Consider the following 23,981-nt stretch of genomic DNA (forward strand, 5'->3'; position numbering starts at 1 on the left):
ATCCACACTGTAACTCTGCACACAATTACACACTTCATTACTCTTTCTGTTAACTATATTATAAATTACTTTGTGTACCAGGATTCTAACAAATCATCTATATACTTCTGCTCCTTTCTAATTGTTTCTATTACACATTTTGATTCTAATCTTGAGACCTTTTTGTTGTCTGTTCTCACTTACATTTATTTTGCTGCATCAAAACAAATTCCTTCTCCACATGAATAAATTAAATGTGCTGTATGTAGCTAAACGCCACAGCGTTCAATCATGATGTCGACTCTCTGCTTGTTGCCTTTATTTCAACAACAAATCAAACCTTCGACTGCCTTTGAATAACAAAGTTATCTGAATCAGATTAACAGGATAATTTTAGCCTGATGACGTCATGTGAATTTGAATCAGTTGAACCATAATTGAAACCAGAGCCAGGATTGTTTTCATTATCGATTTAATATTTCAGTCTATAAAATGTCAGACAATGCCTGTTATAATTTCCTACAACCAAAGGTGATGTTTTCAAACTGCTTTTGTCTGACCAACAACCAAAAGATGTTCAGTTTACAATCATGTGACGAAGAAAAGCAGCAAATCTTCACATGTAAGAAGCTGGAAACAATGAATGTTTGCTAGAAAATTAATCAATTATCAAAACAGCTGCTGATTATTTTTCTAATCGCTGAGTTGTTTCAGCTCTAACCAGAGCCTTGATGTGTAACCATTTATTATTTATTACAGATGTGTGTGTGTGTGTGTGTGAAGATGTCAGTGAATGAAGACGCTGGAAGCAGGTTTGGTGGGTCAGCTTGCTACAACTTTAATCCAAACATCGCTCTGCATATTCAATACATCATCATCATATCCTCTACATAGCTCCCTCTCATATCTCTAAACGATTTTAACAAAATAAGTCTAGTAGCACATCATTCAATAACATTTTATTTTACAATTCTCTCTCTGTACTGTAGTGTTTCTCTTTAAACATCAGGAATATTTGTTCATTGTCTTTTTTTTTTTTTTTCTTTTAACACGGAGACAAGACAGAGTACACAAACGATGACAAACGTTGCTCAAGAGTCCAGAGTGTGAATCAACACACACTCCCCTGTTCGCCAACACACGCACACACACACACACACACACACCCCCCTTGAAATAATTTAATGTCTGCTTAAAAAACACCTCAGCAGAGGTCTGAAGTGTCAAGTTCAGAGTTGGATCTCACAGCCGCCATGTTGGAGTGATGACAAGAGTAAAAGATTAACTTAATCCTGATGGAAATCTTGTTTTTTTCTATTAATGTAACTTCTCAGTTTGCTGCAGTGATGTACATGTGTACTCCAGGACACTGTGACATCACCGCTGGGTGTGGTTAAAGGTGCGACAGAGCAAACGTCAGACGAGGCCAGACGAGAGAGGCCAGTGAAGTTACTCTTTAAAGACAAACACTGACAGAATTGGCTCTCGAGTCTAAGATGAACTTTGGCTCTTTGTGCTGAACGTCATGTTAACGACGCTACGCTAGCATCGACCTCCAGGTGCCGCTAACCCACGCTGATGTTCAGCACAGTGCTTCCAAACAGGTTTTGCGTGTGACCCTTTAATATAAAACATCTGCATGAGACCCTTCCTGACAGGATGAGTGTCTATTCAATTTATGGGTGATTTTATCATCTCTGACCGTTTCAGTTTAATAATCTTAAAGGCGCAAATAGTGGAACTGTACAGTATTTCACATGAAAAAAAGCAAATATTAGAGAAAAGTCTGAAAATTAATATAATTTTGTGTAGCAGAATTTAAGATAATCAAGGATCCTGACCATGAATGTATTAAGATAACTGGATACGGAGCTGCTGTTCAGCCTTGCTTCACATTTTTTTCCCAGTGGCCACTTGCGGTATTGCGGCTAAAAAATCCCCTGCGGCCCAAAAAGGCATTTTTTTCCCCGTAGACCACCATTATAAAAGAGAGTCTATACAACTGTTGACAGGACACCTCAAACTGCAAATAAGGTAAAATATGACTCTGTATTATAAATTTTTAATCCATCAAAGTTTTATGTCTGTAAAACTTTCCTCAAGCCTAGAAAAGTGATTTTTAGAAACAGCACTGTGCATTTTCAGCGGGCCGCACAGCACGGAAGCAAACCTGGAAACTAGAAACTTTTTTTTTTTGGCTCATGCGCCAGGCGAGCAGTTTTCATTTGACTGAATAGGCGCCATCTTTGAGTCCAGTATCCAGTTCGTATAATACATCCATGGTCTTGAGCTATCTAAAGCTAACAAGAACATGGGAACATGCTGATGGATACATGGTTGTTAGATTTTGAGCTACTCTGTCATGAACTCAAGTGGATATTTTTGACCTGTTAACGGCGCTACACGGATTCATCCTTAACGTCTGAACCGTGAACGCATCCAGTAGTTGAGACTTTTCAGTCTGGATCACAGCGCAGGATCGACTGTCATCATCCTCAGAGCTGCTCATGTGGGTAAAAAAAATCTTCTTCCAGCTGATGTGAATTGTTGGGATGAAGCCACAATAATAATCTTAATTCAAACTGACTCCATTCACTGAAGAAGGCCAAGAGTAGCAGTTGAAAGCGCTGGAGAAAGCTAGTATGACACTGACAGACCTCTGACAGTCGAATAAACCAAGTGTGTGTGTGTGTGTGTATATGTGTGTGTGTGTTTATCAGAGACAGTGTGTGTGTGGTTGTGTGCGTGTCTGACCGCACACATACACAAACTGTGGTGTTAGTTAGTTACATCAGAGGCACTTTGACCCCCTTTTTCTGTGCCCTCAAAATAAAAATTAAAAAAAAAAAAAAAAAAAAAAAAAACCCCACAGAAAATAAATCTGATTTTTATTTTAATAATTTGGCTTCAAGTTTCAACCCCGCCCCCCCTCTTAAAAGGAAAAAATCAAAATGTAGAGAAACACCATGTTAGACATCCAACATGGCCGACTAAAACCAGAACAGAGCAGAGCCGGACTTCCTGAAACCTCCTTAACGTGAACACTTTCCAGCAGACTGAAAATCCAGATCAGGTCGACGGAAACACAAACACGTTCTTTGTCACGTTTGTGTTTGTTTTGTGCTGATAAATCCTGGATGTACATTCGTTATAAAGCAGATTATCATGAAGTACTAAAGCATAATCCTGTTTAGTGATATATGGAGCTGATTATGTCTTTTTATTATAATGAGAAAGGAGAGTCTCACTGTATTTAACCTGCTCATGGTCAGATTCACCCTACTTAAATTTAAACAGATCAATACAGATTTAAGTGACGGCTCTAACCGCAACCTGCCGCAGGTTCGCTGTATGTCAGTATACAATCATTTGACTGAATACAATTTTGTTTAAGAATATGCACCATGTGAGCATTATATTGACTGAAATATTAAAGGTTTTACGACTAGATTATGACAGGGAGCCCCTCTAAACAACACAGCTTCAAGATGAGGTAAAAAGACCCAAAAGCAGTTTTTATTTTGCTTTATTGAGCTTTAGTGGTGCATATAACCAAACAAATTTGCATTCAACACCTGAACTGACACTAACAAACACATTTGGATAAAATTCAACATGTTTATTATTATTATATTAGGCTGTTATTTTAAATCTTTTTTATTCTACACTCACAAGAAAAAAAACAGGACAATCTTTTTGGCATGAAAACTCCAAATATCAGCAGCAACAATCCAATAATAATCCTATCAAGTAAAGAAAATGACACGTACAGATAAATGACTCAAGCTGAAGACCTCAAAGCCTCATTTCTGGGACGCAGCTGAAACCACTGAGCTGTTTTCAGGATTTCAAAATCAGAATGATGGAGGGTTGCAGCCCGGTTCATCCAGAAAGTCTAAACCATCTCTGGCGGAGCTTCAGGCTGGCTGCTAGCAGACATCCAACAGCCAATGAAATCTATCGAAAGATGTGCGCAGATGCTGCTACCAGCGAATGCAGCTTTTGTGGTTTTGAACACAGACTTTTCAGTTTTGAGAGATGAAAGCGGATCATGTTCCCCTGACTGGACTGAGACTGATGGAAAGTGCCACGTTCGCTTCCATCCCCGTTCCGTTTTCTACGGGCACATGCGCGAACGTCACTTCGGGCAGGTTTGCGTGGAAGCTCGGCCTGCTGGAGAACAATTTTGTTACCCAGAAATCAGCAGAGAGACGAAAAAAAACCAAAAAAAGCCCCCACCACAGCTGAGAGAGAGCCGAGAATAAAAACAACAAAACTCCTCGCTGCAGGAAAAAAAAAAAAAAACACAAAAAAAAAAACAACAAAATAAACCAAGAAACATCTGAATCCTCTGTAGAAACCACAACCTTTATATTCCCTCTACAATTATGTACAATTAGACTTTATACAAGTAAAGCAGTGATGCTCTCCTCACAGCGCTCTCTGTGTGTGTGTGCGTGTGTATATATGTGTGTGTGTGTGTGTGTGTCCATCCTAAGTGGAGCTGCTCTTGGAGAGGTTGGGGTAGAGGACGGCTGCCGTCACGGCGACCATCACTGCGATGACCGGCATCCAGGGGCTCCAGCCGCTCTGTCCGAGAGACACGACAACACACACACAGAGACAAACAGACGAAGAAAATCAAGTTAGTCTGCTGCGTCGTCTCCAAGTTGTTGTTTTTTTTTATACTTTAACTCAACCAAGACTGAAACCAGAGAGAATGAAGAAAGAGAAGAAGAAAGAAGATGCAGAAGAGGGAAAGAAAAGTACAGAGGATTGCATAAAAAAAAATAAAAAATATTATAAAAGAAGCCAAAAACATGAAGCCCCCAAAGTCCCAAAGAGGATATTTTTCCTTTCTTGGGCAGGAAGATTATTTATCTAATTGGGGAAGTTATCTAAATAATTTTCAGCTGTACTCCTGACAATCATAAAAACTGACAAAATGGATAAATAACATTTTAGAATAGTAGAAAATGTCTTACAAGACTTTCTTTAGGGGAAATTTTAAGTTAGATTTTAGAGATACTATATTATGAAGCGCGGTTCCTTATTTTTATAGGCGGAGTATTTCTGAAAAGGCTGAATGTTAAATGATTTTTCTGAAGGGGATCATTCAGTCGTCTCTGGCGACTGCACTTGTTTTCCTGGAAGTACTGTCCGTGATTTTGGCAAAGTGTCTCAAAGGAGGAAGTGTCGTTTCATGCAGAATCTTAAACATGAGACTCGAGTCGATGTACCGTTTAAAACTTTCCGTACTGAATAACTTGCATGTCTGTATGATACATTATGACACGGTGGTGATGGTTGGGGGGTTTTGTAGAATACTTTAAGGGTTTCTTTACGCAGCGAGACTATCGGCTTTAACATTAGAACTTCCACTTGTGTAGGTAAAGTGTGAGAAAATCCTTGTGTGCATGATCTGTACAGGTTTGAAGCAGGATTGTGCGACATGATGATATATATCATGCGATGAGAGAAAAATGTCTATCGTTTCATATTATGCTCTGTTGTCTATTTTGTTGTGACACAAATCACTTTACAGCAATATTTTTCATCATTTGAAGTCCATCTTTTGCACGGATTACATCGATAAATTGCTCTTCTTGGCTTTTTACTCCAGAGGATTTTATTGCATTTACAGTAACATAACGAGTTTAGTTGTTGTCAACTTTCCACAGCGGTCTGTCTCCTCTGCTGCGCTGCAAACACACGGAGGATTCAGCCCCGCTGCTGCTGTGCTGAGAAAAAGCAGAGAAGCAGCGAGACGGCGACTATAAATGACAGCAAAACGCAGCAGAGACCGTCTTTATTTATGTTGTTTGCTGCTTTTTGCTGTCATTTATGGTCACGCTACTCTCCTCTGCTCTCGGCGGGGCTGAACCCTCAGTGTGTGTGTGTGTGTGCTGCACACACAGGAGAGACAGTGAAGCAGGTGACGCACTCAAGCTGACGAAAACTACACTTGTTACATTACTGTAAGTGCAATAAAAGCTTAGGGAGTAAAAAGCCAAGAAGAGTAATTTAATTTAATCCACCCAAAGGACCAACTATTTATTCATTGACTTAAAATGCTCTATATCAGGATATGAGATGATTTTGGTCATATCGCCCAGCCCTAGTTTGAAGCATCTAGTGATAGACAGGGCCGAGGTGATGTTTGGAAAAGCTACCTAACACTTCTAATACCTCTTTATAGTGTCTCTGAGTAACCTCTGGGTCACTGCTTCTGCTAAATTATTTTCTGTGAGAAGTTGTCAAAACAAATATACACACACCAGATGGTTTTAACCTCTTCATAACCATGTAAGTCTTAACTCATAATGAGTTCTGTAAGTAGTATACGTAACGAGTGCTCAGGATCCAGCTCAACTGAGATGTGATTCTTCACTTTTGAGGCCGTTTTCTTGGCGCTTTGTAAACATCCGTTTAAACCTCTGCATCTGATGAAGTCAACAACATGTGTTGTGCTTTTATCAGCTGATCTTGTCGTCTGTCAAACCACACAACAGATGATTCCTGCTGAGGACAGTCAACGTTTTTGTGTTTGAGCGTTTCGTTGTCATGACATTCTGAGGTGAAAATAAGACTTTTGCTGTGTTGTGTATCAAACACAGGAAAGCAGCATGGTAGAGAAGCGTATGACTTTATAGTCAATTATCTTGGTCCCACAAGATAATGACTTAAAAACAGAATAATAAATAAATAAATAAATAAATTATATAATCTCTTGGGACTTCAGGGACTCTGTACAAGAGAGGTAGAGGAAAGCAGTAAATAAAAAAGGAAAAAAGAGGGTTAAATGAAAAAAAACACAATTGAAAGCAGCAAAGTAAAGTAGGCCGAGGAGGCTACCTGAGTAGAAAAACAGAAAAGTTACAGACCAGTTTTCCTTCCCAGCAGACTGGAAACACTGGTCAGACATTCCCGAATAAACAGACAAGCAGCGAACAACCAGCACGACACAGGACGAACATGATGGGCAGAATGATGAATGTTTAGAAAATGAAGAAGTGGCTGCAAGGAAAGTTCAAGAGGCTGAATGTAGACAAAAAAGGGAAAAAAACTGCAGTGCAACAAAAAAAAATAAAAAAAATAAAAAAAGGAAAAAGACTTGAAGATCAAAAGATGGATGAGTCAGTGTAAACAAACCACCAAACCTGTACGCAGGTAAAATAAGACAGAATAAAAGGAAAAACATCAGATTAAGCAGCAGACTGGATGCATGAAATGGAAAAAAAAAAACATAACAACAAACCCTGTTTGCAAGAGATGGAGAGAAACAAGGCATGAAATTAAATAAAATGAAAAAAGAAAAAAAAAAAAAACAGGAGCACCAAAACCCTGAGAGTGAGAGGGAAGTGAAGCAGTTAGTGAATGAATGAGGCAGGCTGGAGCAGATGTCATATTAACGGACTTCCATAAAGGAAGTCTGACTCTTTAAGAAGACTCATTTAGCTTCATACTAGTTAGAATCATTCAAAATAAGAGATTCAATGAGTCACATCCTGATTTTTATAGAGACTTGTTGGTGTTTAGACAGCTTTGTATTAATTAATACAAATTTAAACAATCCTGCATTATTTGTGAGAGATTTTATTTTATGAAATTCTCACAATACTTCAGAAAAAAGGTCGAATTCAAACTAGAAGTATATAAAGTATTAAGTACATCTTATCTTAATACTAGCAAATGTCATTATTCTCTGCCCTTCTCCAGTTAAAATAATCAAATTTAGGACAACTGTTATGTATAATAATTAATAATATAAGCTTTGGCCAAAATTAACATCAAGTTTTCTAAACTTTTTTCTCCTTAATTTTGACTTCACAGCCAGGTCTCTTACCACCGGGCTGAGAATCACTGTCAACAATCTGAACGATCTCTCACCCAATACCTCAAACTAACCATTTGACACTTACCTGACAGGCTAAACTGAGGGCTAACATTATGTTGAAGATCATGTCAGGTGTTGTTCTTTTCTTCTTGTCAAGAAATCCCATAAAAAGACCAAAACCAACAATGACTTAAACAGGTATTGTTGTGTATCCAAAGCCTGATATATATCATTTCTCTGTGCCATTGAGCTCCATCGTTGTCCAAAAACTATTAAAAACACATCAATGAGCTACGTTGTTACACTGGGTGACATATTTCTTTGTTACCATGAACACAAACACTGTAATTTATTTTGATTCAAACCCACATACAACCTCCTGCTGTCAGAAATACTTACTAGATCATAAAAATGTGTATTAAGTTTGAAAAGATTCATGTCTCCAGCAGGGACCGATGGGTTTGAGTACCACAGACAGGGAGGGAAGTCAGAGTACTGAGAGACGGACTGACACATTGTTGGTTTTCATCTTTTCATGGGATTTGTTGACAAAAATATATATATATACTGATGATGTCTGTACTTTCAGCTTCTAAGAGCTTTTTTTCTTGAGGACTGATGTTTGAACCTGTCCCCCTTGAACACTATAAACATCAGCAGGCGCTGCGTAGACTGATGTATCCTCTTATAACGAGCATCTGTAGCTGGTGGGGGATCCAACCTTTTAAAGAGTTCGGTGTTAGCCGCGGCAGAGAGGAAGCAGAAGAAGTGTGACTGACAGCCATGCAGTTAGAGCTGCTCAAACCAGACAAAGACAGACCACCATGATGATTATGAAAATGATGACGATGAAGAAGAAGAAGATGATACTCAGTCTTAAAAGGGAAGAGTAGGAGGTGATGAGAGCGTCCTGCTGATCAGAATTCAGGGTTTAACCATCATGTAGCAGCAGTCATAATTAATTAAATCCAAAATAATAAACTGCACATTTATCTTTCATGTGCAATTTAAACTTGTTTCATTTCTTTTTATTTTACACTGGTCCAGTAACTGTAACATATCTGACCTTAATTATTACTGTATCATATGTGTTATTGTTATCTTAATGCCTGGGTGGTAGATCAGGAAAAACAACACCTGCCAAACACCTTTTACAGGAACTTTGGAGGTCAAAGGTCATGACCATGGTTTAGATTTGGCAAGAATAATCATTTCTGCTCCAGGAAAACCTGCGTTGGGTTGAATTTTAGCCAGTAAAACTTAATGGAGCTCTGATTCCAGGGTGTGGGTTCCCACTAAAACCCGACACCCTGAATTCATCACAGATCAGGACCAAGTTTTCACCTCCGTCATCTTTCCTTCCACAGATGATGAACAGATGGAGGCAGCAGAGACAGACAGACATACAGACAGAGAGACAGAGAGACAGACTGATGTCATGTCGGTGTGTACCTTTCTACCACAACTGGCCGAAACACCAGTAGAGCAGAGCCAGGACAAGGCCCATGAATATGGCTTGGACAGGCTGCAATATGGATGGCTAGAGGGGAAGGAGTGAGGGGAGGGGAGGAGGGAGAGGAGAGGGATAAGAAGAAATCAGCCGGCAAATCAACCAAAACCAACATGGAGGATGGAGCAGCTACGGCGAGGGGGGAGTGAGGGAGGGGAGACAGAGAGGGAGAGAGAGAGACAGAGACAGAGAGAGAGAGAGAGAGGGGAGGAGGGGCGGGGGAGTTGGAGGAAGGTAGGTTCGTGTCAGATATCTAATCAGGCATTTCTACAAAGCAACACCACCATTCCTACATATTCAACAGCCACACTGATAAAAAACACCACAGAGGAAGAACTGCCATCCATCACCAGGCTTGTTTTCCACAGCAGCAACTCTTTCCTGTTGGATTTCAGCCCATTAACTTTCGGCACCAGGACACCTCGTTAAGCGCTCTGAAATTGAACCCTACTAGCTGTTGGCAGATAAACAGTCCACTGATTTTAATGAAATATGTCAGTATGAAATGTTCGGAATCTGATCTTTAATAAAAACAAAAAAACAAGAACAGCAAATCTCTCTAAATGAGAGACACAGATTCACATGAATAATACTAAAAACTGTTTCCAGTAAACATGCTAATGCATGGCATTTGTATCTAGTGAAGCTAAATAATGCACGTAAAGGATAATTCCAGATTATTTGGGTCTCATAGTTTTGTCTGTTATTTCTATCAGTAATAAAATACTATACTCATCAAAATAATTGCTGAGATCTGGAAACACTGATATCACTGCAACGTAGTGCGACTAGTGACAGTCAATGCATCCTGGCTACTGTTCTCTGACAATATGCAGTCTAGATGACATGGTTGGTGTGTGTTGTGCTTCAGATAATCAGACAGATTGTAAACAAGCCAAGAATCCGTCCAGATTACGTTTAACCAATTTATTTTAACTGAAAGTGACTACACCTGAAATGTCAATAATAATAATATTGTTAACTGTGATGGATGTTTATAACATCAGTTTGGGTGATAATTCTACAGTTCACCTTGGTTCCCTCTTTACAACCTCATCTCATCTGCTTGTGTTTATTGACCCGTCTATTTGGTGACAGTGTTCCCAGATCTCTGTTATTAAATTGGTGAGTAGAAAGTTATTACTGACAGAAATGACAGACAAATCTCAGACTATAAGATCAAAGTTGCCTAACAGAACTTTTCAAATGCAGGAACTTTCTAAGGGGACCAAGAACCTTTTGGGGGACTAAACCTGTATTTCAACCAGAAGAACCAAGAAACTACATTTAGTTCCAGGTGTAAAAGAAAAAACTTACTTTCTGCTTGTTCAGGAACTATTAAGCAGAGTTCGTAGGGCTGACCATCTCTGATTGGTCAAACACAGACACCACAGCTTCTTCAACTTGTGTATTGCACTGGGTGCCACTAGTACTAGTATTAATATCAGGATAAGGATCGGACGTTTCTCGTTTGTTAAACTTAAAAATAAAGTTAAGTTTTAGTGTCGTTTTCCTGACTAATTTAAAAAAAGAGGGACATAAAGAGTGTGGAAATGAGCCGAGAGTACGAGTGAACGAGAGCGGGAGCTGTGGTTCCAGAGATTAAATTGAGAGAAATAAAACTTTATTTGCAGATAGTTTCATGGCTGTTTCTAAAGCAGAAATAAATAACCGTCATATACTCAGCAGATTGTCTACTTTGGAGACAGATGCTTTTGGAGTTTTCAGTCTCATTTTCCATATCTGCACGTCTCTTTTTCTTTTTATTCATTACATCTAACTCAAACATCAGTAAAAACAAAGACCAGCAGGACGAGTCTGTTGTTTCTTATGTGTGAAAATTGCATTTCAAACACTGTCGTTATTTTATAATCATCAGTCCAATTTGCCTAAACTACACGGTTCTGATGACGATGTGGAAACACAAACAGAGACGTTCAAAAGGGACTTTTTAATTCTTAGTTTAGTTCCTCTGGTTCCATAGTTCCTGGTAGTCAAAAAGGGGCAATAAACCAGAATTATCCTTTATTATTATTATAATTATTATTATTATTATAATTATTCTTTATTTTAAACGTTAAAATAAAGATGGTTCATCTAGTCCTGCGACTCTGGGTCAGGACTCTTTTTTCTGAAATGTTCTGGTGAAACAAAAAAAAACAACTTGAGGAACAAGACAAATATCAACAGTCACATCAACGAAGAACTGAGGAAGAGGACGAGCTGAAGACAGGTAGATGAGAGAGAGAGAGAGGAGAGGAAGAAGAGGGGTAAACAGAGGGTGAAGGCCGCTCTGCCTCGCTGTCGTCCTTTGATTTTTCTGATTCGTGTTTCCTGGAGTTTTCAACGGCGGCGGAGACAAACTAACAGCTGTTATTAATCAGTTCAGGATGAAAAGGCAGGAGAGGCGATGATGTCACATGACGTCACCTCAGCTGGAAGAGCCCAGAAGAGTTTTTTTTTCTTTACCGTCAGTTTAGTTTAATAAAAAACAACTGTTTTCTCTCTAACGTACAGTTTCTATGCTGATTGATGTTTCTGAGCTACAAATCACACTTGTCTAGTTAATGATTATTTTGTTATGATTTGTAATTATTGTTATGAGATTGTGTAGCGGGATTGAAGGTGTGATTGAAGGTTCATTGGGAGATTCAAACAGCAGTGGCTGGTGAGACTTTTTCGTCTTTAGATTTAGTGAGTAAGCAGTGAGGAGGGAGGCTGTGAACTGAAAGTGCTGTGTGGGCTACAGCTAGCAAGTCCAAGACTGCCAACAGTGTCCAAAACAAGTCTGGTGCTTCTCCTGCATTAAAATGTAAGAAAAAAAAAAAACCTCCAAACTGAAAACATCAAGAAAAACAAAACATCTGGATTTAAAGCTGAGCAAACACACAATAAAAAAACAATAACTGTCACAACACAAAGAGTCCATATAGTCTTTGGTCTTTTTAAAAAGGACGTGTACGTGTGTGTGTGTTTGTGCGTGTGTGTGTGTGTGTGTGTGTGTGTGTGTGTGTGTACTCACGGAGCTGGTCTTGTCCTGCAGCAACTTCAGGCTGCTCCTGCACTGCTCCAGCTCCTGGTGGATGTTCAGCTTCTCCTGCTCTGTTCTCTCATAGCGCTGACGGAGGTCCAACAGCTGGGACTGTGTGTCTTCATACTGTATGCACACACACACACACACACACACACACACACACACACACACACACACACACACACACACACACACACACAGCAAATCACATCACATCATGTCTATAAATTGTCAGGTCATCAATATCCATAAGGAAGTGACTTAACAACTTTAAGTGATTGTGTATCCCTCTATGCAGTGTGTGTGTGTGTGTGTGTGTGTGTGTGTGTGTGTGTGTACCTCTTTCTGCAGTGTGTGTGTGCGGGCCTGGGCCTGGTCCAGCTGGCTCTTCAGCCTGCTTTCGTCCTGTAGGTGCTGGTTCTCTAGTGAACCCAGTTTGTCCTGCAGAACATCCTTCCTCTTCTCCAGAGACTCCAGACTGCTGCTGAGGACCTGACTCTGCTCCCTGGTGCTGCACACACACACATAGACAAAAACACACACAAACACACACAAAACATCAGCATGTCAGCAACACCTTCATCAGTCCCTCCACCTGTGATTTTAATAATATAAATCACATAAAACTGTCAACTATCTCCCACATTTGCAAGAGCATGACATTTTTTTAACCCAGCAATTGTTTCTGCAAAGATGGTCAAACTGGAAGAATTCCAACTTCACCAACCACAGCAGCTTTCACCAAAGAAATGACCCAGTTCAGAACAACATTTGGGAGGTTAAAAAGTAAAAAAAAAAAAAAGCCTCAATCTCCACTAACAACTTTGTTTGTTTTGTCTCTAGAACTTGTCTTCTCAGGCAGCTTTGTCCCCAGCTTATGAATGCTATAGTCTATTTCCTGAAACTATCCATTTTGTTTATGGGACTTTCTTACACAGCACGTTAAGAACCACTATGATGAACTTTTAGACAGATATTTAAGGCTGCGAGCTGCCATATGAAGACTGAGACGCCTGTGAAAATGTCATTCTTGAGATCAAGAGATTCTTAAACTCATTTTTACGCTGACTGGAACTTATTACACACTATGATTTGCTTTGAGTACTTTGAATAATTGTATTATTTTACAGATGACTTGTAAAACTTCAACCTAACCACAAAACTCATCAATTTTCCCCTTTTAGTTACTGACATGTCAGAAAAGACACTTATGAGGACACGGAGAGGAAAGTGTGAGAGTGTTTATGATTTTTCCTGCTCGAGCTCCATCTGTTCACTCTCGCTGACCTCATCTGTCTTAAACATTTATTCTGATCTGGGAAATTATGTGTTGAATGGATGGATTTCATTTATTGACAGCAAAGATTGCTGGACCGGAGAAAAACCTCCCCTCTGACCTCACGGGGAAATTCCTACTCACACAGCTCTCAAATATTATTATATGCTCATGTATGATACAATGAAATATGGAGGTTTACGCATGTGGTTTTGAAAAACCTGGTTTCAAACAGGACTTTTAATTTACTGGTGCTGTATGTTTGGTTTCTGCATGTTTATTTCTTATCGCATCCATACAAAAGGTTCAAATGTCACTGAATTTTACCTCGGTGTAAAAACACCGCCTGGCTTTGGGGGCAGTTGATTTCTTTAACTTGCAGTTTGTGGTTTTTACTCGAGCCACAGATGTCCACATGTAGCGTACCTTCTAGACATCATCGTTGATTGAGTGTTTACAGTTAAGGAAAACTGCTGGAAAAGAGCATCTCAGCAGGGATGTGACAGTGAGCTGCAGCAGCTGACATCTGCACTTTTACTGGAATAGTGCATTATAGATGTTTATGAAAAGTGCTGCATGTGGCATCTACACTTTATTGGAAACTAGCGAAAGTTTAAGTCCCACACAGATGAGATCCTGCTGAGCTCTCAGCTCCGATGAAAACAAGCAGTGATGTTTCCTCTCCGTGTAGAAGAGACAGATCTGAACGAGCCTCAGAGAACAGAGGTCCGTTAACCTGCTGACTGCTCGGTCCGGTTCAGTCAGCTGTCAGTCAGCTGTCGTCCCTTCTTCCTATTCTACCTGAATCAGCTGGACGCCACGTTTCCGCCTGTCCTTTCCTTTAATGCTGAAACCAAACTCTGAACCCGTCAGATCCTGCGGACCTGGCAGCGCTGTTGTCAGCTGTCCTGAGCCAGAATTCATCGACTCAATCAAAGCTGTCACAAAGACTTTTAGGTCCAATTTTAAACATTTTGACGTCCAGTTTGACACATTCTTATGCATTCTGGATACGTTTTCTGTTAACCTTTCTGTTTTAAATTAAAGTGTAGTATATTTAATTTAGTTTTGTTATTTGCCATAAAATATTTATTATCTGAACTTTATTATCTTGATTGTTATATATTTCAGTAAATAAATTAATTTAATATTTTTTCGAATTTAGAATTATTTTTTATTATTTTCCAGAACCAAACAAATCAACACAAATCTCCTCTGCACCACTGCACAAGCAGAAACAAAAAACCACAAAAACAGAACATGAAAAAGATTTTTTAATGCTGCGCATGTGTGTGTGTGTGTGTGTGTGTGTGTGTGTGTGTGTGTGTGTATATACCTGCTCAGCTCAGACTCCAGGTGGTGCAGTTTGTCCATAAGAGCTTTCCTTTCAGCTCTCAGGCCGTCACAGTCCTGCTGCAAACACACACACCGCTGCTGCAACGCAGTACACTCCGCTGAGAGAGAGAGAGACAGAGAGAGAGAGAGAGACAGAGAGTGTAGTTATAATTAATATCTAAGAAAATATCAGGACAGCTGTGTGTTTAAAGACAGATATTGTTAAAGGTGCCCTCTGGAGTTTTCTTGTATGTGCTTGTGTTTGTGCAGACAATATCAAGCACTTTGTAAACAATGTTTTTAAAAAGTGATATATAAATAAAGTTATTATTATTATTATTATTATGAGGTTATTGAATACATTTCCTTCCCTATAGAACATTTGCAAAGCAGATTTTTCTAAACAGTTTGAATCTTGCATTGTTTACATCCATGTTTACTAGCTAACAGTCTTCCTCTCTCCTGCCTTTGTAGCGTTCCTTAGAGCTTTACTGCCACCCGTTGATCCACACCATTGGCGGGAATGTTTGTCACATCCGTGTGCTACTAATGATCACAAACTCCACAGGGTAACTTTAATCTTGATTCACAAACAAACAAAGACAGATTGACTTTCATTGGCATTTTGATGCTCCTGCAGTGGAAAAGGAAACCAGCAGATTCACACACACACACACGCACACACGCACACGCACGCGCGCGCGCACACACACACACACACACACACACACACACACACACACAGTGCTCACTCTGCAGCTGGTTGGCGGTGTGCTGCTGCTGTTGCTGCTGTGTGAAGGCCTCCTGCAGCCGGCTGATCTCCTCCTCGTACTTGGCGGCTGTGCTCCTCCAGTGCTCCAGCTCGGATCGGACACCGCCCAGGTCAGCCTGCAGGGCGGCGATCTCGCGCTCCCGCTCCGCCGTGGCCGCCTCCATGGCATGCCGCAGAACGAGAATCTGGCAGCAGAAAAACAATCCGTGGGTCAGAGCGGAGTTGGGTGGAGTAAGGGTGAGTTAGAAGGAAGTTGGAAGGAGTAACAGGGGTGTCAAGAGGAGTTATGAGGAGTCAGAGGGGAATAGATAGGAGTGGTTGTGAGATAAAACGTTACCTCCTCCTGCGCAGAGTATAGCTCATCTCTGGTGCTGCAGATGGTGCTCTCCCTCTGCTCCCTCAGTGCCTCCATGTCAGCCTGCAGCTTCCCAAGCTGAGCTAAACACACACAAACAAAGATTTATAGATTTAAACACATGCATGTGTGTAGTATCTCTCTGTTCTGTATGTGTATGTGTGTGTGTGTGTGTGTGTACTAACTCTGCAGGTACTGGATCTGTTTGGTCGACTCTTCAGTCTGCTGAGAGTTACTCCTCCTCTCCTCCTCCAGCAGAGCTACAGACAGGCACAGATCGTATCAGGTCATACGGTCATCATTTTCATCTCACTAATCCTCTATAATATCATGCATCATGTGATGTATAATGACAGTAATATTTCAGAACGATGTCAGAAACTAATGTCAAATATTAGAGGGGAAACTCACATCTGCTGCCTCCCTGCTCAGTGATGAAACTTAACATACTGAGCGACGGAGTTCCCATGATATGTGTGTGTTAATTAAAGTGGGGTTATTTTTATACTGTTAGTTACCTTGTAGCTCCAGACATTTCTGCTTGCCGGTGTTGGCTAATTCCTGGGCCTCCAGGAGCTCTCTGTGGAGATGGTGGATGACCTGCTCCGTGTCTCCAGGCTCTAGACCGGCCCGATGCAACTCAGCTACTCACACACAAAAAAGCATTATTAAAAAACTCCTTGAAGACATGTTTTAACCATTTTATGCACTGCAAATTAACAATGTGATTAAAAGAATAAAACCTTTTAAAGGAGCTGCAGCCACTAACATACAGTATCTGAACAGCACCCCCCAACGGACAATTTACTGCATTACTGACTCTGTTAAATCACTGGTTTACAGCCTTGATTAACAGGTTTATGGTCAGATTGTACAGGACAGGATAAAAAAAGCAGAGATGAGTTGCCATGGTTACCTTTGAGCAGAGCTACTCTGTTCTGTGGTTCATTCAGCTCCTGGTCGTCCATGTTGCCGTCTGAAACGTACACACACGCACACACACACACACACACACACACACGTTAAAAATCATGTTACCCATATCCCAACTAGTGTTTATATTAAAGACTAAATTTATAAAGGTCTTTAAAAGAACAGCAAAGTGCTTTAAAAAGCCACAAGATAACAACAACAACAATAATATGACAATAAAATGATTAACATGATTAATAGTTGCAGACAACAGTTACAACAGCAGCGTTGAAAATAAGTCTAAATATGTTTTATTTAGTTCTTAGCATTATATTTAGAACCTGATCCATGATGGAGTCATTAGAGTAGATGTTCTACATATTACAGATGAGCAGACTTTAACACTATTGAATGAAAAGTTATTTAAAGTCAGTTTGAAAAGTGTTGTACAAATTAAATGTATTATTATTATTATTAGTTCAAACTCAAAAAGAAAAACCTTGAAACTAAAACAATTAACGACAAAATATGATAAAATAAAAGCTGAGGGAGAGATACAATCACATAAATGAGATTTAAACACTAGATAGATAAATATGTGTGTGTGTTACTGACCTGACGTGTCGTCACTGCTGCGGTCTTTGCTGGGACTCAGAGTGTCTGACATGTCAGACTCTTTGGCATCCATCCCTACACACACACAGAGACACACACACACACACACACACACACACACACACACACACACAGACACACACAGACACACACAGACACACACAGACACACACAGACACACACAGGTCAGCCAGGCAGGGACAGAATGGGTGGGACAAATTTTTGTTTACAGTTACAACTAAGCAATATGCAATGGCAAACAAAATAAAGAAATAATTAAATAAAATAGCAATAACAAAATAACAAGGATTAGAGAAGTTGATAAAGAAGCCAACACACATGTTTATATGTGCAAACCCACATACAAATGTGTGCAGTTCACTGACTGGAGTTATTGGAGTGAATGAGTCGCAATGCTGGTGAAACAGAAACAGCAGCAGCAGTTTGGAGCAGCTTCAGTAACATTCGCTCTGCTACAGTGTGAGGACAAATTTAAGTTTGAACCCATCGTAGTGAGGACATTTCTGCATTGTGAGGCTTTACTTCAAAAGGACTGTTTGAGGGTTAAGACTTTCTTTTAATTAGGGGAATGGGTGGATGATAGATAGATAATTTATTCATCCCCTTGGGGAAATCAAGGTAAATATGTAAATGAGGGTCCTCACAAGAATAGGAAGATAAAAGTGTGTACGTGTTAACATGCAATGATAGTTAAGGTTAAGATTGGGGAAAAGGAAAATGCACTGTGGCAAGGTATGGGAATATAAAAATATGTGTATCCAGAGAAAATGTATTTCTGCGCTGTGTTAAATCCTCCACACATGGCTGCTGGTATGTCTGAGCATTGTGTGTGTGTGTCCACAGAGAATCCAAAGGACAGCAAACAGTCAGACCTCTCACAACAGCAAAGACAGAGGTCCAAGGTCAAAGGTCACTATGGAAGAATTTCTATTTGTCAGCAGTTTAGCTCTTTGTGAAGTCAGTCGATGTAACTGTCCCCAACTGACTAAAAACAACTAAAACATCTCATATTTTATGAAAGCCAGACAGACCTGAGTATTCTGTAACATTTAATAATACTATTAAAGGTATTTTAATAACATTATTAAATAACTGACACAAAATACGATTGTTAGTAAGTTTCTTGAAGATATTTTATGATAAAAGATAACGCAGATTACATAAAAACGTGTATCGTTTCTCACAGGATGTTGAGCTGAGATTGAGAAACAAGCATGTTGGCATACTTCAGTTTGTCATTTTCCACTATGAACATATCACAGACTCAACACATGGTTTCAATCAGTTATAATTAGTATATATTTAGCCTCTGGGAGATAAAGTCTGTGTGTGTGTGTGTGTGTCCTCTACCTTTGAGTCGATCAGGGCTGGCCAAGATGTCGTCTTCTGCTGTCTGGTTGTTCTGTAGGTGAGCATCCATCACTTCTGCAAACACACATAAACATGAACATATGGCTCAGTTCTCAATTTAGTGATGACAGACTATAAATCAGTTTAATGTAATAACACAGCTTTTTATCTTAAAGCTTCACAAGATCAGCCGTCCATTCTCTGTTTATATAGAAACTGATTTTTACATCCATTTCATCAGATTGAGTTTATTTTCTCTCAGATTTCTAGCGTCAGTTCACAGACTGAACTCAGACAACAGAGGGGAATTCTTAATATGTGCTTTTTATTTGAAGCTTAGTTGAGTTCTTACCATCAAAGTTGGCCAGTTTGTGGATTGAAGAACTTACAGTTTCCTTCAGCTGTTTGACAGCTGTAGAGAGAAAAAAAAAAAGAAAAGCAGAAGAATCAGTGAGTAAAGCCAGTCGAAATTTGTTAGAAAACACAGAATCTGAACTTGGATCAATTCAAATCTGTCTCTGCAAATGTTCAATCTACCAATGTACCATCCTCTTAATAAAGCAACCAGCAGTCATACAACCATTTACACTGACTCAGGGTCAGCTATGAGCTGGATTAGTGGCTGGTTAGTACAGATGTTGAGTGTAAAGACTCACTGAACTAATGTTTCACTTTGGTTACTGAAGTTACTCAGTTAAATCAGGTCTTGCTTGGTTTGAAATCGGTGTCAGTTAGCTGAATGAGTTTTGTGTTAAAATACCTAATTTATGGTGCTAATCACAAAAAAAGGGACTGGATGCAGATATTATGTGAAGAAGTACCTCTACTGTGATCTCAACTATACACAGAATACATTAGTTGTCAAGTAAATCACTACAACATGTCAAATATTGACTAATCCAGGTTGCAGTCCGAAGAGAACAAGCCACTATCACTCCAATGGCAACTCACTCGTATATCTACACAATAACATGATGACGTACAGGATATCAAGGACTTTTTTGCCATTTTTGGACAGCTTTTGCCAAAACAAAATATGTACAGGATAATGTATAAAATCCTCTACAAGTTGAAATACAATTGAAAAAAGGACAAATGTAATCCAGAATTAACTTTTCAACTAAATTACACCCAGTTAAACCATTTGCAGAAACCACACATACTGGGCCGCGCTGTTATCAGCTGCTACGACAAAATCTACAAGTCTCAGTTCAACCCCATTTTGATTCATCTCATCCACTTAGAACCATACACTCTTATATGTTATGTCTCCTTGCTGCAAAGCCACATTTTTTAATGTTACTTAATCTGTGTTCAGTTCAAATGGCAGTACCACTAGAGGGTGAAAATCAGCCAGTGGACTGGTCTATGAAAATGTTCACCAACGGCGGCTGATGGAGAAATTCTCCAACATCTACTGCAAACAGCCAGATCAGCAGCAAGTGGGACTGCCAGTGATGTTACTTGTATTGCCACTTGTATGGCAATACAATGTGTCGCCACTTGTATGTAACTGTCAGCTGATGGAAAATGTCACTGCAGCCAACAAACGAGGAGAAGAAGCCATTAAGGTTCAACATCAGCTGATGTTCAACCGGTATCAGAAATGTAGGCGGTCAAAGGAAGTTTCCACAGACTAGATACTTGAACTGTAGCTATAAACAAAGGGTTAATGTTTGAATTGTTTATTATAAATGCTGCTAAGCCAAAATTCGCTCCAACTGAGGGGATGGGAGGCAAAGAAAGGACCAAAATAGAAGGACAACAACTAAAAAATACAAGAAAAGAAATAAGAAGGTTAGTGAATTTACCCAGTGAAAGCCTATTAAGGCAACATGAATAGAAAAAAACATGAAGATCTGCTACAGAAGAAGAAGAGAGGAGTGTGTGTGAGTGATGTTTGAGAAGTTGAGAACCAACCAGTCAGCCGGAGGTTCGGCTTGAACCACAACCACCTACTGAAAACAGTCAGACCATGAAAATGACCAAAGCACCAGTAAAACTCATTATTATCAGACAAGAAGTCCAACAAAAACATCTCCAGCAGCATTAACACAACATTAAAAGAAACATGATGTGGTTTATTCTCAGACTGCCATGAAATTGATAAATCAAACACTTTCTGTAACATCAAGTCTGTTTCTTTAAAAAGGATCAGTTCCCTCAAAATCCCCCCTAAAAAGATTACCTTGCCCTGCAGTGACCTAGCAATGTATTTACAGAAACAGTGTCCTGATTACTCATGATGATCCTCCGACTTTAACAATTTTCAGATAGTTCGCAATACAAACTGCTGACAGTGGGGTCTGTGGATTATTCTGAACAATGGGGACAATGTGGATGAATTGGATGCTTTGCACAATCCAAATGTCATTCATGTTCACTGTATTGAGGTAAAGGCAGAAATCTCTTTGCAAAAAACTGTAAATAAAACCAAAACTATGTGTAAGGATAGATAACACTGGGCATAGGTGAAAAAATGTGTTTTTTGGGTAATTTGGGTGAGTTTATCCTTTAAATGCAACATCTATCTTGTGACATACTAATCTGTATGACTCAAATCAGTTATATCTCACCTACAGACATTGTTGGAAAAATGTTTCTTGAATTGTCAACAAAAGGTACCAACTTTATTTTGAAATGAAAGACGAAGTGAAGTTGCAGTTTACATCCATGTCTGTCCAGACTCATAATATTTATAGTCGAGACTTTGAAGGAATTTAATAAAAAGGTATTAAGTGTATTTTCCTTGTATGTGTTGACATGTTTGGCCAATAAAACTGATTCTGATAGAACACAAAGTTGTTGCCGTGACAGCAGACGATGCTTCAGATATGGACGTTGCTGCAAAGAAGCTACAAATTCTACAACGTGGACGTTTCACACACATCTTCAACCCGGCAGCAGAGAAGATCTAATCATCACAGTTTCAAGGTGGGAACTACGATTAGTGTCACCAATTCAGTATCCAACCAAATGTGAAATATGGTCACAATCTTCTCTTCTGTTCCTGAGTTATGGTCCGTTGAATAACGGCCAGAAAAGTGTTTTTGCAGAACATTATGATGTCACAGTGAAGTTGACCTTTGGGATATAAAATGTCATCACTTCATTGTTTTATCCTTCTGGACATTTGTGTGAAACTTTGTCATAATTAGCGTATGAATTCTTGAGTTATGGCCAAAAATGTGTTTTATGAGGTCACAGTGACCTTTGACCACCAAAATCTAAATTTGACGAAAGGTGTTCCTGAGATACCACGTTCACAAGAGACTTGAGATCATAGTGACCTTCGCCTTTGACTTTTGACCACCAAAATCTAATCAGTTTATCTTTGAGTCCAAGTGGACGTTTGCACAAAATTTGAAGAAATTCCCTCAAGGTGTTCCTGAGATACTGTGTTCATGAGAGAATGGGACGTACGGACGGACGGACAACCTGAAAACATAATGTCTCCAGACATGGCTGTTGACGACGCAGAGGCATGAAAAGTGTCATGTCTTCAAGAGGATCTTCATCTGTCTAGGTTCTAGCTGGGTTTGTTTAACCTGAACACTGAACCACAACCTGCAGTTCTCAATCAAAGAAGGTTCCTCTGGAGCAGAATCATCGGATAGGTAAGGACGGACATTTTCAAAAAAGTTAGGAAATTTTACGATTGATCAAAAATAAAAAAATACTCATGGTAAGTCAAAATTATGTTAAATCAAAAAAATTAGATAAAAAGTGACTTAATCAAAATAATGATATTAACCAAGATAAAATGATGATATTAAGTCCAAATTTTGAGAACACAATTTAGAATTTGACTTGTTTTTAGGTCAGGTTTTTTATGCCAAAAGGTTTGACTTTTTTTTCCTCAAAATCCCCCCCCCCCCCCCTTTTCCTGGCAGCAATGGGCCTCCACAGTTACGTATTGAAAAGAAAGCAGATGTATGTTTCTCTGTATGTGTGAATGTGTAGCAGCATACAGCAGGAATGGATGTTTGTACTCACGCGGACACTCAATCAACTGTGGGATTCTAGTCGAGTCTCCTCCGCTGTTGTTAACATGACAGTTGTCTGATAGAAACACAGAAACTGACATTACTAAAATGACTATAAGAGTGGAGTTGGGTATTTATTTGAGATTTTACTGATTTTTTTTTTTATTGATTCTGCTTATCAATGCCAGATCTTGGCTCCAGTTCTTCATATTACTGGAGAATGGAAAGAAAACATGTTGAAGGCAAACAACATTTTATTTGAAGCAGACTGAAGCTGCCAATTGTCATTTTTGGGATTATTTGTGGTAAGAGATAAAATAAAAATTATAAGTATACTCCGTCTTTCCATGCATGAGTTGAATGTTCACTTGTTTTTTTTTTCTCTGGCTCTGATTTTGAGCCATTATGACATCAAAACTACAGCAGATGGACATCCTCCCAGCATGAAATTATTTGATTGTAATATTTTACTGTTTCACTACTTGCAAGAGCTCGTTTTGGTCTGTCATAGTGTAACAATACACACATGCGTTGATGCATGCGTAGCCAGTTATGTACATGGAAGAGCATATGGTCCAAATTTGGTTTTCTGGAATTAATAAGCAGAATCAGAGAGCATGTTTCTTCATAAATTTAGATCTTATTCCAATTCAGATTTGGCTCTCAATACCCAACCCTGTATAAGAGAGGACGAAAACAGAAAGAGCCCGAAGACAGACGGTGATGGCAGAAGAGATGACGGACAGATACAAGCAGGTAGAAAGCATGACAGAACTCACGAGTTACAGAGAGATAGAGAACTACATGGATAGATAGATGATTGATAACCAAACGCATAGAGAGTAGAAATCAAAGCCATACAAGGCGAGTATTTTCAGACAGATAAAGCTATAACACAGTGGTTCTGGACCCCACAACAGACAGGATGTGGACAGGCGGACAGCAGACAGACAGCTGAGGCACAAAGGGTCGTAAAGTCAAGTCTTAACAAATCCTCTT

At 39.4% G+C, this 23,981-nt stretch overlaps 1 protein-coding gene across 11 annotated transcripts in view; it reads right to left on the minus strand.

Moving 5' to 3' along the window:
* Positions 1-792: 792 nt before the first annotated feature.
* The window catches only part of slmapa (sarcolemma associated protein a), a 67,379-nt gene continuing 44,190 nt past the window's right edge, over positions 793-23,981 (minus strand). For 4 of the 11 annotated variants that reach the window (XM_067586358.1, XM_067586357.1, XM_067586362.1 and 1 more), the window contains 13 exons: positions 22,993-23,058; positions 19,349-19,408; positions 18,997-19,071; positions 17,626-17,700; positions 17,015-17,074; positions 16,617-16,742; positions 16,284-16,358; positions 16,081-16,181; positions 15,724-15,928; positions 14,973-15,090; positions 12,700-12,871; positions 12,349-12,483; positions 793-4,569 (listed from right to left, as the gene is read on the minus strand). In XM_067586358.1, coding sequence (XP_067442459.1) covers positions 4,474-4,569; positions 12,349-12,483; positions 12,700-12,871; positions 14,973-15,090; positions 15,724-15,928; positions 16,081-16,181; positions 16,284-16,358; positions 16,617-16,742; positions 17,015-17,074; positions 17,626-17,700; positions 18,997-19,071; positions 19,349-19,408; positions 22,993-23,058 — 1,364 coding nt within the window. In that variant the 3' untranslated portion in view covers positions 793-4,473. Of the gene's footprint in view, positions 4,570-9,268; positions 9,357-12,348; positions 12,484-12,699; positions 12,872-14,972; positions 15,091-15,723; positions 15,929-16,080; positions 16,182-16,283; positions 16,359-16,616; positions 16,743-17,014; positions 17,075-17,625; positions 17,701-18,996; positions 19,072-19,348; positions 19,409-22,992; positions 23,059-23,981 lie in introns of all 11 variants that reach the window. The other 7 variants (XM_067586360.1, XM_067586363.1, XM_067586365.1 and 4 more) reach the window with 4 other exon arrangements.

Source organism: Thunnus thynnus, chromosome 4 (genome assembly GCF_963924715.1).
Source record: "Thunnus thynnus chromosome 4, fThuThy2.1, whole genome shotgun sequence".
NCBI classification, from domain to species: domain Eukaryota; kingdom Metazoa; phylum Chordata; class Actinopteri; order Scombriformes; family Scombridae; genus Thunnus; species Thunnus thynnus.